The sequence below is a fragment of the Mus caroli genome, unplaced genomic scaffold (genome assembly GCF_978045245.1).
Source record: "Mus caroli unplaced genomic scaffold, Mus_caroli_1 scaffold_4, whole genome shotgun sequence".
NCBI classification, from domain to species: Eukaryota; Metazoa; Chordata; class Mammalia; order Rodentia; family Muridae; genus Mus; species Mus caroli.
In genome coordinates, this window is record NW_028227259.1 from 22,284,053 (window position 1) to 22,303,064 (window position 19,012).

General features: G+C 40.5%; 1 protein-coding gene across 4 annotated transcripts in view; it reads right to left on the reverse strand.

The window, feature by feature from the left end:
• Window positions 1-19,012, reverse strand: part of Hycc1 (hyccin PI4KA lipid kinase complex subunit 1) — a 127,194-nt gene that overhangs the window by 80,035 nt on the left and 28,147 nt on the right. For all 4 annotated transcript variants that reach the window (XM_085836514.1, XM_021161836.3, XM_029477388.2 and 1 more), the window contains 6 exons: window positions 15,477-15,555; window positions 7,446-7,547; window positions 3,461-3,640; window positions 2,323-2,403; window positions 1,728-1,843; window positions 1,333-1,428 (listed from right to left, as the gene is read on the reverse strand). In XM_085836514.1, coding sequence (XP_085692640.1) covers window positions 1,333-1,428; window positions 1,728-1,843; window positions 2,323-2,403; window positions 3,461-3,640; window positions 7,446-7,547; window positions 15,477-15,527 — 626 coding nt within the window. In that variant the 5' untranslated portion in view covers window positions 15,528-15,555. The remainder of the gene's footprint in view (window positions 1-1,332; window positions 1,429-1,727; window positions 1,844-2,322; window positions 2,404-3,460; window positions 3,641-7,445; window positions 7,548-15,476; window positions 15,556-19,012) is intronic.

Below are 19,012 nucleotides of genomic sequence, written 5' to 3' on the forward strand. Positions count from 1 at the left end.
GCAATTAATAAACAGGCACACAGTATTTCTCAGAGAAAGCTAGAGTTATGGGATTGCAGACCTGTTTTCCTTCCTTGTACATATATATATTGCCTAAAATGTCTATCATCAACACAAACTTAAAGAGAACAAGAAGTTTCTATTTTTAGGTAACTTACTAGAAAATGGCTGCTTTCTCACTTTGTGTCAGGAGTGATACAGTCCCAACTTGATAGCAGATTAATGAGTTAATACGACTGACGTCTATGTGTAGACAACACTACCACCACAAAGTCCCAGGCTGGAGCTGCTGAGTTGGCTCGTCAAGTGGAGACACTAATCACTAAGCCTGGCGACTTGAGTTCAATCCCAGCATCCCAAAAGGTGAAGAGAGAGGGAGAACTGACTCCTGAGCATTATCCCGACTTCCACAAGCCTACCCTGGCACCTGCACTTACACACACACACACACACACACACACACACACACACACACACACACACACACACATATTTAAAAGTCAAAATTTCCTGAAAAACATCTCAAATACCAAAGACCTTTTAAAACTATTTTCTTTTTTCAGACTTATTTTTATTTGTGTGTATGTGTGTCTCTCTGTGTATGGGCATGCGTGTGTGTGTGCTTTGGATCTTCTGGAACTGCACTTATGGTGGCCGTGAGCCATCCAATGGTAAGAAGCACTCTTAACTGATAAGCGCTCTGTCAAGGCCCCACAAATGTTTTCTTAAAAGGCCTTTAATTCAAAGGATGAACATAAGCTCACTGGACATTGCAAGAAACTCAAAACTCCTTAGTACCAAAAACAAAGTAAGTAGGGAAACTCAGGAAAAAATAGCTGCAAGTAGAATAAACCAACTTTTACTGCAAACAGAACACCCATTTACACTCATATTTTAGTGCTGAATAATATAGCCCAATAACCAACATATTTACCTCTATTTTTTTAAATGAAGAAAAACCATAATGCTATGTTTTCTTATTTTTTTGACATAAAAGTAGAACACAGTAAATATGGATAAATAAAGGCAAACAAGATAAAAAGAAATACCCAATCATATATTCCTCAACATAAAAAATGATTGTCATGCCATTGTTGTGAAGGTAACATAACCCCTTCTGACTTACCATTACATCAGTTGGACAGTCATGACTGTGCTTTTTGATGGCTACTATTTCTAAACCACTGTCTATGTGCTCAGTAGGCTGCACTGTACTTTGACTTATGTAATGCTTTAAACCAACAATCACACAACAATAACTTAGGTATGCAACAAATTAGTAGTCTTACATTCATCTACCCCAGGATTAGAAACCTAGGACATCTGGTTTACCTTGAACAAATCTGACAGAGTGACTGAAGAGAGACACTGGGCATGTAGGTTAAGGCAGCATTGTAACACAACAGAAGGAATGTCAACACTTCAAACCTGAAGACAAACCAAAGGAGTGTTAACTGACCTTGTGCAGCAGAACCAGGCTTACACACTACAGACACAGTAAGGAAACTCAAGGAGAAAGAAGGCTGCAAGTAACAGACCTGCAGCCTCCAAACTCCAGATAAGGCCTGCAGCAAAGCACAGGGCCGAACCTAGGTATGTCTGATTCTTTTCTAAAATGACTTGATATCCACAGAAGTGTTACATTTAACTCACTAAACATTATAAATTTACTGAAACAATTTTTAAACAACTTGGCATGCTAGGAGAATTGTGCCTTTGCAGCATACCTGTTCTGTGCTGTCAGCATCTCCCGTTGAGGATGGGGTCCACTGTACACGACTTTTGATAAGCCATGCTGGGACAGCGCACTCTCCGTCAGTGCCATAGACCCAATGCTGGAAGGCTAGAGAAGAGATGCTGTTTTGTTGAAGGTGATACTAAGAATGCACAAAGCATGGAGAGTGCCTACTAGGTGCACCATTTAGCTTAGGGATATTCAGACTGCCTGTCACAATTCCACCTCAAGATTTAATAACAAGTTAAAACTAAACTACAAATGAAAATCAAATTTTAAATTTCCAAAATTCCATCATAGAGTACACAATTATCCACTCATCCCACATGCAGACACAAATTAAGACGAGCCTTACTCATTACACAAAGATAAAAAATGCTTTTGATAAGGCTCTCACTGTCAGATCTTAGTTCAGTCCTTCAGTGATTTTGACTTCTCTTCTGAAAGAGTAAACACTCCGTGTGGTGATGATCAATACCTTTTGAGGTACTAACAATTCACTTCTGTGCACAGGTAACTAGACTCTAACTTAGGGGACTATTGGAGCTTAGGACCCAACAAATATACTTTGATAAAAAACTACTTACTTCATGATATACAGATGGTTTGGATAAAGATGGAATTGTAAAACTCAATACTTTACTATGTCCATGTTTGTCAACTATTTCCTACAAAAGTAAAAGAAAATATCTTAAAAGTCACCTTTTGCATGTAACATTTTAACAATAAAATTTAGTTACTAGGATAATTTATCCAGGTTTAATTTTTTGAGGTTATAATTACAACATCTCTCCCTCCCCTTTCTTCCCTCTAAGACAAAATTTTAAAGACCAGAATAAAAGGAATTTAAGGACAGTTAAAACTCTATTATCAGTTACCATTAGCATCAGTAGGTAACATGTGCACTGTTGCATTTTCAAAACAAAAGCAGAGCAGACCACATAGAAAATGTCCAACGACATTTAAGTTCCACTGTTCTCAGGATGGCTGCGGCACAGACAGTGTAGTGACTGTTCTGTACTAACAAGTTATAGTCTCTGAGTCGATTAGACATGACGTGTGTCTACAGAAGGACCTTGCCTCTGCTTTCCATCTTAAAGAACACAATCCGTAAGTATTCAGAATGTCAGTCAGACTGATACTCAGGCAGAGTCACACAAACTGTTAAATACAGTGCACATGCTCAGGAGACATGGGGACTTCCAAGGTGTGACTAGTGAATCTCATCTTAGGTCTTTCTACTGGCTGTGTGTGTGTGTGAGTGTGTGTGTGTGTGTGTGTGTGCGTGAGTGAAAGCAAAAACCAGCTTACAGATGCACTTAAACAGATGTTGAATTTAAAGATTCCACAATAGCAGTCATTAGGCATGGCAGCACACGCCTTTAATCCTAGCACCTGAAAGACAGGCAGGTCTCTGTGAGTTTGAGGACAGTCTATTTATTCTAAGTAACATGTTCCAGGCCAGTCAGGGCTACACTGTGAGGTCCTGTCTCAAAATAAAATAAAATAAAATAAAACCAAACCAAACCCCACTGGTGGTGGTATTCTTCTCATTATTATTAAATTACTATTACTATTATTTCATTCAACCCATAAAAATTTGTTTAGATAGTTATATGTGTGCCCCAATACCCTTAGGCTCTTCGTTCTTTTAAATAAATAGTAGTTTTACTAAAATGAAAAGCAGTTTTCCAAAAAGCACATGGTTACTCTGTGAATACAAACCAGGTTGTAAACCCCCAGCAGGAGAGCCTCAATGCAGCCGCTGCTGTGCACGTCTCTGCTGGCCGACAAGGCGAGGTAGCACCACATCAGCTCCGGGAGGAACTGCAGAGTGAAGCGCAGCAGCTGCTCCTCCCCACTGCGGTAGAACTCAAAGAGCTGGTGACACACGGGCTCTAGTAACTGCAAGAAGGGGACACGGTAAACATGGATGTGATGGCACTACTGTAGGAATTACACAAGGTTTCTCAAAATGGTTTTGTTTGAAATATACAAATGTTTTAATTTTCTTGAAGTAAAACCAGTCACTGGTCAGCTATCCCAGAAGGTTTAGATTCTAGTGGCAGGACACTGCAACATGTCAGCATGATGCTCTGCCACTGCAGAGCTACTCTCTGCTCACAGCTACCCTTCCTCAGACCCTGTTCTTACATCTTGGCTAAGCTGTTGGAAGCCTCTTCCTTACCACCTTTCTTCTTAATAGATTAGAAGTCAACATATAAGAGTTTGTCTGCAGGGCAGAAAGAACTAAAACAGGAACAAGCCCACAGCTTGCTCCCATGTGTGTGAAGCCTAGTGTGAAGACAGTTACAGAGCCATTACACCCAACCCACTGTTAAAGCCATGGTTACTGTCCCTGCGTTTTATACATAAATTAAAATCTTCTATAGCCTTTTTCTTTCCCACTCTACTCCCAATTAAATTATGTTAGTAGCACTATCTATATCTTTATTAAAGACTCTTAAAAACCAGAAAAGCAAGTTAAGAAACTCTCATATTTGTCAAGCGTTCCTTTAAGTCATACATTGCGATCAAACACAAAACATGGTCGAACTCGTCAGGAGAGTGGCAGGCGCTGGTTTTCAAGGAAACCTGAACTAACTACATATTTCATTAACAAGTAGCAGATTAAATCAAGACACCAAGCAGCTTTCTATTACCAATAATTACAACAAAGAGAAACCAATGGATAGTGTAAATGTTTATTTCAAACAGACTAAGTAAGTAGAGTAAGGAGCAAGTTCAACTATCCTCTTCTAAAAGCAGGCCTTGGGATGTGGCTCTGACACAGACTGCTTTCGACTAGCACACCCAAGGCTGTGGGTTCCATTCTCTGTGGCAAAAAAAAAAAAAAAAAAAAAAGCAAACGAGACAAGCAGACTGTTTTTAAAGTGGTGCATGCCTTTAATCCCAACACTTTGGGAGGCAGATGGTGGGAGAGGGCAGAGGCAGAGGGGCAGGTGAATCTCTGTGGCCAGCCAGTGTGAGTTCCAGGACAATGAAGGTCACAGAGAAACCCTGTCTAAAAAAAAAAAATTATCCACCTTCTGGCAGTACTCATAGAGTATTTTTTCCACCTCACAGTGGTGGTGGCATTAGAAAGCACAGGTTCGACTGTCTCAAACAGAACAAAGTGGCTCTGCTCTGTGCTCCAACACTCTCTCTGTGCCCCAGCACTCACATTTCCAAATCCCCAAGCAAACTTGAATTGAATCAATCCACGAAGCTTGTTAAGTTCAACAAGCATTTTCAATTATAAACCTTGCTAGAAAATTCATTTAAGACACTCTGTAAGAACACATAATCAACTTTAATCAAAATATACTCAAAGTCTTTATGACCAGTTTTAAATCCAAAATTAAAAGATTTTTGCCTAATGAAAGCATAATTAAGTGAAGACAGATTTAAAGAAAAGAAAAAGACCATGTTGCAAAAAGATTAAAATTATTCACTTAAAGCCGATACAAATCAACACCAACATCTGTTTGATGTTTTACAGCTTGCAAAGCACTATTTATACAGAAACAGGATCAATTCCCACTCTACTGTAAGTAGACTATGACTAGCCACACTTTTCCATATAAGGAAATGGAGACAGAAAGGCTATGGATCATGATGGACAGTACACATAAGAGCCAGAAAGGAGAAAGAGCTCAAGTTTACAAATGTCAGAAAACAATACTGTATAATGTGAGAAATACAGGCCTAGGTAACATGAATGTATTTTACGGTGGTGATTGAACATGCTGGGTTGCTAATGGCTTGGTGACATTTTGGAATATATTTCCCTATGAAAGCACAGCTCAAACTTGTTGGAAGTTGAGTGCTGCTTCTAAAGGAAGCCTGGGCAACAAGAATAAAGAGGAAAGCAGCTTGGTGAAGAAAAGACAAGGCCAACACAACTCTGATTAAATTATTCTACATGAAGTCTAATGGCCTGTCGGGAAGACCTCTAAGCCCGCTAGCATCTCACTCACAGTGAACTCCACAGCATAGTAAGTAGAGTCTAGGCTACTCTATACTCCTGCCAACACAAATTAATTACACAGATAACACTATCTCCTGGAGTGCACAGTCTGGTTGCAAAGGCCCATGGATTCACATATGTTACCTACCACTGAAGAAAGAGATTCGTGGCAGGCCAGCAATGCCAGGGTTCAGGAGGCAGGGGTAGATGGCTCTCCATGAATTTGAGGCCAGCCTAGACTATATAGTGAGTTCTAGGACATCCAGGGTTACAAAGTAAGACCCTGCTGAGAGAGGGGGGTGGGGATGAGAGACAGACAGAGAGAGAGACAGAGGCAGATGACCAACAGAGAGACAGAGACTGAGATTGACTTTAAACCGGTCACATCTTTTCCTAAACTCAAAACCAAAAGGAATTATGCAAGTTATCTCCTTTCTATCTACTTCAGAGCTGTCCCCTTCTAGTCCCAGAATAGGAAAGGCACTAGCAGACCAAGCGCGGCGGCATTCAGCGAATGCCTTGCACCTCCAATCTCCTACACTTCCCTGCAGCTAGGAGTGTTTGTTTTACTTGCCACATGGAAAAGCTGTATTTGTCCCTGGTCTGGTGTTTTGGTTGTTGTGGTTGCTATGACACCTGGTAACTCATAAAGAATGCATTCCTTCCCAGCTCTGCAGATTGAGTAGTCTAGACCAAAACATCACCTCACAACAAAAGACAGACAGGTGAGAAAGCTAAGGAAGCCAAACTCACCTTGCGAACAGCACCAACCCCATATTCGTCTCAGTGTTTTCTCCTGCTCCTTATGCAACTGAACCCAGAACCTAGTGTATGCTAGGCAAGAGCTCTCCCACTGAACCATATCCCAGGCCCATTTCTTTCTCTCTTTTTTAAAAGATTTATTTATTTTTTATTTATATGAGTACACTGCAGCTGTCTTCAGACATACACTAGAAGAGTGCATTGGATCCCATTACAGATGGTTGTGAGCCACCATGTAGTTACTGGGAATTGAACTCAGGTCCTCTGGAAGAGCAGTGAGTGCTCTTAACTGCTGAGCCATCTCTCCAGCGGCCAGGCCCATTTCTTAGTATTTGTTACAGTGGTAAGTACGTTCCCAGATGACTCTTAGAGGTAACGACCATGCAAACCATGGAGAGATGCAGTTCCGCATGGTTACTCAGTCTCTCTCACCTTTCTCTTAGGATGAAGATCACTGCTCTTTGAGCCCCTAATGTCCACCATAGTAATGGCTTATAGCAGGCACATCAATATTTGCTGAAGAAAAAAGATTATTTGCACGACTTAGACATTTCAAGGCTATGGAGACTCAGAGACATACAGAAGGAGAACACCGAGAAAGATGGATTTGGGGATACAGTAAGGATTCTAGTTTTCATTCTGGAGAATGATACACTGAAATTAATTTTATTCTTGTTTTGCAAATATATACATTTTCTTACCTTACACATGTATGTTATATTTTATGTTTAAATAAAAATAATCGGGCTGGCGAGATGGCTCAACGGGTAAGAGCACTGACTGCTCTTTTAAAGGTCCCGAGTTCAAATCCCAATAACCACATGGTGGCTCACAACCACCCGTAATGAGATCTGACGCCCTCTTCTGGCGTGTCTGAAGACAGCTACAGTGTACTTACATATAATAAATAAATCTTAAAAAATAAAAAAATAAAAATAATCAACTGAATATTATTCATACAAACTGTAATGTACTTACCTCACTCTGTGGCTCCTGGATAACTTTATAGAGAGATGAAACTAAAGAACTCTTGTCTTTCAAATTTGTGGCATAATTTGGCAAAGATGTTTCTGGGAGTGTCTAAACAAATTAAAAAATATTTTTATGAAATTCTAAATCAGACAAATTCATACAAAAGAAAATTAGTATATATTGGTCATTAACACAGAAGGAAGGAAACTAAGAAAGACTGACTAAAAGACATAGTTTCCAGAATTCCATGCTGGTGTTTGGTACAACTTTATAAAAATATCAAAAGAACAAGAACAAAAATAAATAAAATAAAATTAACCCTGCATTCTCACATAAGACAGTGAACTTTATGTGATATAGATTATAACTCAACAATAGCAAATTTAAAAAAAAGTTTTATTCTTTTATTACCAACAGGGTCAATCACCGTCAGAACTCGTGGTTGGAATCAGGGCAATGGCTCAGTACATAAAGCACTTGCTGCACAAATGTGCAGAGCAGAATTAGGATTCCCAGGTCCCACATCAAAGCTGGGCAGGCATGGTGCTGACTGCAGTCCCAGTACTCTGGAGGCAGGAACAGGACATTACCAAGGGAAGCTGGCTTGCTAGACTAGCCAATGGTGTGCTCCGTGTTCAACCAGAGACCCTGCCTCCATTAGCTAAGTGCAAAGTAATCAAAGAAGATACTCAGTCTCACCTGTGGACTTACACATGCACTCCCACATGTGCAAGTGCACCCACACACATGCAAACACCCATGAACACACGCATGCAGCCCACACATTTATAAACATTCAAATGAGAAAACTTCATCTTTAACTGCCGGTTTAGATCAGAAACAATATTGAACCACATGTAAAGACAGTTCCGTCTTCAGAGCATCAGGAGTGATAGATCTCCTTAGGTCCATGAGGATCTGCTAATGTGTCCAACATGTACACCACAGGCCACCGATCCAAATACCCCTGAGTCCCATGCTACTGCCAGAGATGAGTCTAAGGTGGGGCAAAATACCTAGACTCCTCAGAACTGGGAAACTCGGAACTGTACTTCCACAAATTAATTCTGCTAATGCCAGTTAAAATACAGACCATCAACCACAGCCTGTTGGCACTACTTCTTCAGACAGGGACCCTACAGCTCAGAGAGAGGAATGGAGAGAGACTCTCAGTAGTAACTCAAAATCATGGGTGAAAAGGTGACAGGAAAAAACTGAAGAGAAAATTTACTGTAACAATAATAAAACGTATCCTCTAGAGCTTATCTCATTAGCAGTGTCTGTCTCCCCATCACTGCTCACTCAGGTTCCCTCACTCACCCCCACAACAGACAGCATCTCAAAGACTCCTAACAGCCATGCTAAGACACGCACCAGATCTCACATATCCCATAACCAAGCATTTCATGATTTAACGTGGGCTGTGGCTACAATACACAGCTTGACCTGTGCATAAGTATGCACAGAAAATTAAGCTGTATCCCTTCTTACAGCAGGGTTATTTGATTCATCCTTACTTCACTTTCTTCCCAAGGGAGAGCTGTCTTTTCCCCTCTCCATCCCCATCACTCAACAGAAAGCCTCAGCCTCAGACCTTGGCTGGGAGAGCACTGAGGGACAGAAAGAACTGAAACTAACATTGTCTGGACTCTTTAAAACCAGGTCCTATTTTGCCTGAAGACATGTAAGTGACTAGGTCTTTCTGATTTAATAAGGGCTTTGTTTCCCAGCATGGTGAGTAAATGTGAAGCATTTGGAAGCCTGCCACCATTCTCCAGAACAATAGCAGCAACAGCCACAACAGCAAAAGCAGCTCCCATGCCCTGCTCCGGAAGGCAGAGAAACAAAGACCTCCAGGCAACATTCCATTTCTGTCATGTAATCAAGAGTAAGCTAATACTGGAGAAATTTATATAACAGCATCAGCTGTCGAATCTCATTAAAGCAAGCCTAAAGGTATGTGCAAAGCACACGATTTAATCTACACAGCAAGTGAAGCACACTAAGTAGTCTATGTGAGCACATAAGGTATTTTCTGTGAGCCAGCCACAGGCTTCAGGGTTATTATCCTTCCCAGCTCCCTCTCTGACCCTGTCCTCCCGTCCCTCACCCCATTTCTTCCAACACTAAAGGCCTTTATGGAAACCTACCGTAGAAACCTCCTCAAATGTAAACACATACACATGCATATATAAAATGAGCTACCTTATAATGGAGAATAATGACAACCCCCTATGGTGTATGAGCTACCCCCTTTTGAGCTGTTATTTAATAGGGTCACATAGACAACTCCCCTCCTAATTCCAGGGTTAATTTTGTTTTCTTGGGTTTTTGTTGTTTGTTGGTTTGGGGGAGGGATGATTTTTGTTTGTTTTGTTTTGGGGTATGTTTTTGTTTTTTGTTTTGTTTTGTTTGCTATTGCTCTTGGATATCCTCCAGAACTTAAGGTAAAACCCTACTGCTAAAGATACCAGATAGCTACATAATAGGACATGGAAAAGCCAAGCTTGTCCCATCCTAGATGCTGCCTTACTTCCTAGTTCTCAGTGCTGGAAGGCTTCATGCATCCTACTAGGGAAGTTTTACTTGTGAACACTGTGAGCAGCAACAATGACTGTACGAGCCACAGAGACTGGATGTCTGCAGTGAAACAGCATTTGTCAGACATGATGGCTCAGTTGCACTTGGGAACTCACTGCATCTGAGACAGCACAAGGTTTGCACAAGATCAAGCAGCTGAAGTCCTAGCAGGGAGAGGGAGGGGCCCATGAAGTCCCTCTCCCATCTGAGGAGAGGGACTTCATGTGTAATTAATGGCTGCAGGGTGTGAGAAAGTGAATTTTCTCAGGGATGCTGGCCCTAAGAGGCTGGCTACCTATGCTCCAGTAGATGGTCCCACATCCATATACATATAAGCACAACTAAATGGACTCAGTGAGTTTTTCAAAAAAATTTTAAAGATTAAAAGAAAAAACATATGAAATTAGGAGAAAAAGTAAGAAGGAAGGATAGGAAAGGAACTGCAGGGGAGAGAAGTGGGGAAGGTTTGATTAAAATACACATGCACATATAAATATTATTAAGTAAAATATTTTTAAAAGAGAAAAAGAAATAGCCAGAGTTAAAAGTACATCTCTTTTCTAAAATCTCAAACTCTGTGAAGCACAGAATCCTGGGGCTTCTGTTGATAAATAAGAAAAGAAAGCCTTTAAAACCAGTGAGACAAAACCAGCCATCATACGCAGCTCAAAATACCTTCAGTATCTCATGGTTTGGATATGAGGAAAGTCACCTTTCTATACAAGGGAAGGGTATAACTACTGCGCTTACAGTGCTACATGAGGGAGACAGAGAGATGGCTTAACATAAGAACCCTGACTGGTCTTCCGGAGGACCTGGGGTGATTCCTACTCTCAGTGCCTACACAGTGACTCACAGCTATCTATAACTCCAGTCCCAAGGGATCCCACCTCCCATTTTGGCTTTTGCAGGTACCAGACATGCACATGGTACATAGACATGCACGCAGACAAAATACCCATAGGCATAAGATAGATACATAAAAATTAAAACAAAATAAATGGTGCTTTGAAGAACTAATCTTAAGAACCAGATGAACTCAAGAACTGTCGGCCTTCTCAATTACCATGTTTCTTATGCTGTTGAACGCAGAATGGAGACAAAAATTTAAGAAAAAAGTTGAATGCTTCATACTTAAGTACCATTTGGCAGATGGCTTTTAAAATGTAAGGAGGTGACATGGATTGGGTGGAAGAAGACAGGCAGATGGGTGAAGATTCAATAAAGAGAACAATCCCATTCAACAGCTTCATACATGAAAATGGATTTTTGAGCCATATATTGAGTATCAGAAAATTGAAAAACTTAGGAGCCTAGAATCTGCTACATAAAATACACAAAGCAATCTGAAACTTTTTTTTTTTACAAATAAGTCATTGAAAATATTTATTATTCATGAGGCCCTAGTTTAGTCACTTTGTTAGTCTACTTAGAGAATAATACCAACAAGTTAGCTAGTACAGAGACTATGAGTGTCTACTTAGAACATACAACCAACACCTTAGCTAGTACAGAGACTGAATGTTTTTCTCCAAGCACAAGATCTTACATTTACTTATTATTTATTATTTTGTGTGTATGTGTGTGTAGTCACTGAAAAATCAGTGAGAGGAATTAGTTGTCTCTGTGGGTTCTGGGCTCTAACTCAGGTCATCAAATTTGGTGGCAAGTACCTTTACCCCCCCCTTCCCCCTCCCCCCAAACTATCCAGCCCACTAGAAAAAAATTTACAGGAGTTTATATTGTGTGTACATTTTCGGATAAAGTTTTACAGGAAGCAAACTACACTGTCTCTGTGTTTTGGAGGCTGCTGAGTTTGATTATGAAAGGAGGAGTTCAAACTGTGACCAGGGCACAGCACCTACGGCAACCTTTGTGATGCTACTGACTGAGCTGTAATGATTTACTCAATAAACTGCTTCTAGAACTGGGAACCCATGACCTGTTGCTGACTCTCTGCCCACTCAGTCAATTACAATGATGTTGCCAAAGATGTGCTACTCAAACAAACAAACAACAAACCCCCCAAAGGGCCAAAAATGGGATTGTCTTTAAAAAATAAACAAAACACAAAAAGGAGAGTGGGCGCTTGAGAGACAGCCGGCAGTTAAGAGTACTTGCTATCCTTCTAGAGGAGCAGAGTCTGAGCCCAGAATCCACACGGGGTCCCAGGAGCCAGCGGTGGCACAGCCACCTCCAAGGTATAAGAAGCTTTTTTCGCATGTACACATGTACACGAAAATTAAAAATCCAAACAAAATTCCTGTCTTAAAATGTTTAACTAAAACACATAGTCTCACATCACAATAATTTGAAAAGGTAGCCTCATTCCAAGAGCACTTAGAATATTTGTTCCCACACATTCTTCTACCTTGTGTTACTTGGTTTACTGCTGATAATCTCGCTTTCTTTATCAAACCAACAGCTGAGTGCAACACACATTAACATACTGCAGAATGCTCACCAAATTCAGCAAGGGATAGGAAACTCCTTGACTTGGTAACAATACAAATTTGAAGGCATTTAAACATCATAGCATCACAGAAACAAACTGATTGGAATTTGGGTGGATTTAATTTGAGCAGGGAAGAACGAATCACACCATTGCTTTTTGCTTCATGTGGCCCAGGATTCCATCAATCCCTCTCCCATTGGAAAAGTTTCCTTATCTTTATATTAAACTTTTAAACTTTACAAAATGTTGATAGGCCACAGCAATGCATCCTAATGACAAAGCATTACTTAGATGAAGCCTTTATGTTTTCATACTCTTAGTTTCTTTTAGTGGAAGACAGTATTTAGTAAAGCAAGACTTGGTGCTTGCTATATTGCTATGCGAGAGGGTGCACTACCTACAAGGTCGTCTAAGCACAGCACCAAGAAATGTACACATGCACATGCGTATCTGACACATCGTTAGAACCCATGCTTCCCACCCAGTCTTCCAACTCTGGCCTAACCCCACTCCTTGATTTCTTATCGACAATCTCCGTTCCAGGTTTTGCAGTGCCTTTCTCAGACAAAGCAAAAGCAAATTCTCATATCCCTAATATATGTACGTATGTATTCAATGGCACTAATCTGCCAGTGAAGCCTCTCCAGCCAGCTCTTGTACAAGTCCCCTCTGCATCTTCTTGCTAACCAGACAACCACTCTGCTCCCTCAGACACCAGAACACACAGCTGCCAATACTGCAGCCTGCCCTCTCTGTCCTCCCTAGCGCATTCCCTGGGTAGCTGAGCACTACGGGAGGAATGGGAAAGAATTAGCAGATAGGCATTATCTTAGGGTTTTCTATCTCTGTGATAAACACCACGACCCAAAGCAAGTTGGGGAGGAAAGGTTTATTTGGCTTACATTTCCAAATGGAGGCAGGAGCTGATGCAGAGGCCATGGAAACATGCTTCTTACTGGCTTGATCCACATGGTTTGCTCGGCCTGTTTTCTTATAGAACCCAGGGCATTCAGTCCAGAGATAGCACCACTCACAATGGGCTGTGCTCTCCCCCATCAATAACTAATTAAGAAAATTCTCTATAGACTGAACCACAGTCCAGTTTTTTTTTGTTTTGGGTTGGATTTTGGTTTTTGAGACAGGGTTTCTTTATGTAGCCCTGGGTATTCTGGAACCCACTTTGTAGATCAGGCTGGCCTTGAACTCACAGAGATCTGCCTGCCTCTTGCTTTCTGAGTGCTGGAATTAAAGGCATGAGCCACCAGGCCTGATTCCACAGCCTGATCTTATGGAGGCATTTTCTCAATCAAGGTTTCCTCTACTCAGATGACTACATTTGTGTCAAAGTGAACTAAACAGAACTAGCACAGGCTCTATGGTTTTAAACATTTGTCATAATCATTGCCCCCTCCCCCATGGCCAGTATTTAACACTCTTGTCTGCACACTCCCCTTAAGTGATTCTTAAGAAATCAGTAACTGGCTATGTTGGCTTTTCCACCTTTGACATAAGAATGGTCTACCAAAAAAAAAAAAAAATGGTACTCAACAGTTAAAGCTGAAAAGTTCCATCAACTGGCCCTCACTCTGAAATCATGACAATGTATGCAAAACATATAAACACCTTTGAAGAAGAGGAAAAGCTTAAAAACTCCTTGAATGACCATTACAAATCTGACAAGAGGGATGTACATATTATATTTAATCCAAATATTAAAAATTGCAAAAAGTGTCAAACAGTGTACTTTTCTACATTCCACACTGCTTCGTGGTGAATTGAGAAGTCCAAAGAAGCACACTCAGTTGGTGGCAATAGATTCTAAGAAAGTAACAAAGCCTATCTGGTGTTCAGGAGGACTAGACAAAAGCTGCAGATAAAGCCAGCAGTTAACAGGATGCACAGCTTCTCCCATGGTCGCTTAGCAACTGGAGTATAGGAACAACTCCTCTGAGTGACTACTACTGTACTCTTACTTACTGAGAATCCCTGTCTGAAATCACACATCATCCAAACTCTGTCATCTGAACGTGTCAGTAAGAACCACACATGCCCCTCTTGTCCAGAGAGTTTAAATCACTGCCCAGGAGGAGAAGCCTTGGCTTCCAGCACAGACCAAGACAGCAGGATCCTGAGTCCACTTGCAAGTCCAGACTAGATGTAAAACTCATTACATTACACACAGTCCTGCTTTGGTATGAAACTATCAAAATATGGCTTTATTTAAATTTCACCTAAAATGCCTCTTCTCCAAATGCTATCCAAATTTTATCTTTTCCTTTGTTTGGTGATGTCACTGTTGTTGGGCAATCATCTCCTTCCCTGCAGAAAGCCAGGAAACTTAGTGCTATTGGATTGTAAATCTGTCCCTGATGTCTGGGCTCATTAGTCCAGATAAAATCCACATGACATTTGCTGCCCAATCTCTTTATGTCTGTGATTTAGGATTATGAAGTGCCCCACGAGGACAGGAGAAAAGAGCCAGCTGGCTTAAGGAATACAGTTTAGCTACCATAGAGAAGAGTTCATGAGACCACAAAGCCTAAGCTTATTTTCTTCACCAATGAGTCAAAGATTAACTCTACTATCCCAGCTCCTAGGTCAGCCTTCTAGAAAAGGACCTCTTGGTGAAGATTAAGGAAATACCTTGCTGCCTTGTACTATCTGTCAACCATGCCCAGTTCCACTACTTCCCTTCATTTCTGACAATGGGTCACTGATGGCCACTAGAGTGACATCAACATTCATGGCCATGGTAATGTCACATGGAAGGAAGAGAATAAACAGATGAATAAGCTCTTTGAGTCACTTGGGAAAAAGGAATTAATCGTCCAAAAAAGATTACTATGCATAAAGTGCTCCCTACTGCGACACAGTATATAACATTCTTTCCCCACAGGTCATTTAGCATGTTGGTCATATAAAATATAAAAACACCATTAGAATTTAAACCCAGACAAAATTTGTTTAGGATAAAATTTCTGTATTAGAAGAGTTGTTATTACCTTAAATTCTGACAGCCATTCTTCCACAACCCCTATCTCTGAGGTGAACATCTTTCCACATTTGTTTCAAACCTTCAACCTGAAAATGAACACAGAAAAGTATGAAATATTTGAATTAATTTTATTTCAGTCTTAATACTTTGTGCAGAGTTGCTCCTACAGCTAGTTACTCCTTACTTGGGAAATTAGTTGCAATGCTCATAGGCAAACCTTAACGCAAAATTCTAACAAAAGTGTAAATATCATAAAATAATAAAACTGCCTCTACAATTTTCATTCAGCTTTCAGAAATGCCAGTTGTAAAATATTCAAACAGTCTTTACTTTTGATTGTATAATTTCAAACATGATCATCTTAAACTTGTGAAAAAGACTTGTAAAGATTTGTTAACTACACATCCTATTGCAAGGGACTGTTTCTTGGATTAAATTTTATACTGCAACTAAAAACACTTATTATGAAACCTGGCAAAAGTGTTCTTACTCAGTAATAAAGAACACCACAAACTCGAATAACCTGGGTCCCACTGTCTTTCAAAGTCTATAGACAACCCTAAAGGAAAAATACATGTTCTTGCCAACAAATAAATTAATCCATGGTGACTTGAGTGATACATAGCTTATCTTTTAATAAAAAGAAGCCCATTATCAAGTCAAGAGTATCAGAAAAACACACATTTGTACTGCACCTTGTATTTTATAGAACTGTCTAGATAAACGGGTTTGGAATTATGTTCAAATATTACCCAAAGCACTGCTAGATCAGATACTGCCTTTAAAAGTCAACAGGGGGGCGAGGGGGAATCACATCTTCAGCTGTCAAGACTGGGGAAAATTCTCTTTTGACTCTAATAAAGTTGATAGCAAAGTTTCTGCTCTGTCTACCAAAAAGGCAAGTCTCCATTAACTTTATCCATTGCTTTAGTCTACATCCTTTCATGTTGTTGCTGGGCTGTTTTGGTTTTGTTTTGCCTTAGGTGGGTGGGTGGCTGGCTGGTTGGTTCGCTGGCTGGCTGGTTGGCTGGTTGGTAGGCTGGATGGTTGGCTGGATGGTTGGCTAGTTGGTTGACTGGTTGGCCGGTTGGCCGGTTGGCCGGTTGGCCGGTTATTTCTCAGAGAGGGCTATACTCTATAGACTGGCTGCCCTCAGATGCACAACCCTCCTGCTTCAGCAGTGCTGTAATCATAGGCTTTAAGCGACTTTACATTCTTACTCATTTTCTTCCCACCTCTACCTACTGACATTATATATCCATTATATAGCCTTTTGTATGTATTTGTGAAACAGAGGAAATATAGATACAGATGTTTTCTTTTTATATTCTACTGCTTAATAAAGAATAAAAAGGTATCAGGAATTGGCCTCAATATAGCATTGCAAACAATAGGAATGGTAAGATTTTCATGAAAATTCAAAAGAAATGCAGTTAAGATTAAGACCAATTTTGATGTTATTAAGAAGATATCAATCGGATGTGCAAAAGGTACAGGATAGTCAAGGCCTTGAAAACAACAGAGCTGGAAGACCTGGACTTCAGATAGCAGAATTTACTGTAGAACCTAACAAACTCAAAATTAGCATAGTGTTCTCAGAGGACAGAAAAATATGCTAATAGAAGCAGACCTACAAAAACATGGCCATTTGTGAATATCACAGAACACATGAGGACCACAGAATACATGGTCTCAATTCTGTGAGGGAAGGACAATCTTTAAAATAAATGTGGCTAAGCCAACTGGACAGCTGAGTGGGCAGAAGAAGGAAAGAAAGGGAGGGAGGGAGGGAGGGAGGGAGGGAAGGAGGGAGGAAGAAAGCCAGTCACAGCTAGCTATGATGGCCTAGATCACATTACATGCAGAGCCCATTTGTAGTTGAACTATAGATCTAACAACATCAACAACAACAACAAAAGTAAGAAAGGACCTTTATAATGTTGGAATAGGGATAGATCTCCTAAGCCAAAGGTGAGAGAAGAATACATTGTATATCATTAAATGTAACAATTTTTTATTCTAATTGAGCAGTGGTGGCGCAAGCCTTTAATCCCAGCACTTGGGAGGCAGAGGCAGGTAGATCTCAAGGTTTGATGCCAGCCTGGTGTACAGGGTGAGTTCAGAATAGCCAGGGCTACACAGAGAAACCCTGTCTCAAACAAACAAAAGAATTATTTATTCCTCAAAAGATACCACTAAAAGGCTCAGGCAACATTATAGAGTAGAAGAAATTATTTTCAACTCAACTCATAATGTACATACAGAACCAAAAGTCTCATATCAGAATATAAAAAAGACCAATTTAAGAAAAAAGCAGAAAACCCAATAGGAAAAAAAGACCACCACGTAACCAGGCAGAAATTTAACAAATGAGAAAGGAGTATTCAACTTTGCTAGTCATCAAGGAAGTCTCTCTCTCTCTCTCTCTCTCTCTCTCTCTCTCTCTCTCTCTCTCTCACACACACACACACACACACACACACACACACACACACACACCCGAAATATATCTAGAATGAAAGACTGATAATACCAGTGTGGCAGTTTGAATAAGATGTTCCCCATAAATCTCTGGCATTTGAACACTTGGTCTCCAGTTCATGGCTGTTCGGGGAGAACTAAGAGGCATGGCTCTGAGGAAGGAAGACTCCTGCCATTTTAAGTTAACTTTCTATTCTTGTTTGTGGATTGAGATGTGAGCTGTCGGCTATTGCTCCAGCACCATTGACTGCTGCTGCCATGTTTCCTACCATGACTGTGATAAGAGTCCTATATGTCTGAGACCATAAACCCAAAGGACACTTCCTTCTATAAGCTTTTTTCCCTTGCTGTTTATTTCTGAGACAGTGTCTTGCTATGTAGCTCAGACTGGATTTAAACTCATTATGTAACACAGACTGACATCAAACGCTTAGCCATTCTCTTGCCTAAGTTTCCCAAGTGCTGAGTTTACAGTGTGCATGACAACACTCAGAACCCATAATGGTTTTATATTACAAAGCCAGCCCAGTGCCTGGAGGACACCATGCTAAGAAATAAGCCAACCTGAAGATCAGAAACAGAGTAGCAAGGAACTGACCAATGAGCAGGCTGGACAAGGAGAGTGCATCCCATCTTTCCACTAAGCATGCATGAAAACTGTCAAGAGAGCAGGTAGGAAAGGTTCTCAGCACACATACAAAAACAAGTATGTGAAGTGGTGCAAGTCTTAATCTGTTTGATTTCATCACTTTACAATGTGGACATGTCAAAACATTATGTTGGTCAAGCCTGTAATACCAGCACTTGGGAGGATGGGACAGGAAAATTCAAGGCCAGCCTGGGTTGCATAGCGAATTTAAAGTAAGCCTGGGTTACAAACAAACAAACAAAAATCAGAAACATAGTCTAATAATAAACATACACATCTTTTGTTTTTGAGACAGGGTCTGGCCTAGACTGGCCTCAACCTCATAATCCAGCTGCCTTTACCTCTGGAGTACAACATACACAAACTGTATTTGTCAATTGCAGCTTAAGTAAAGCTTTGAAGAAACCAAATGT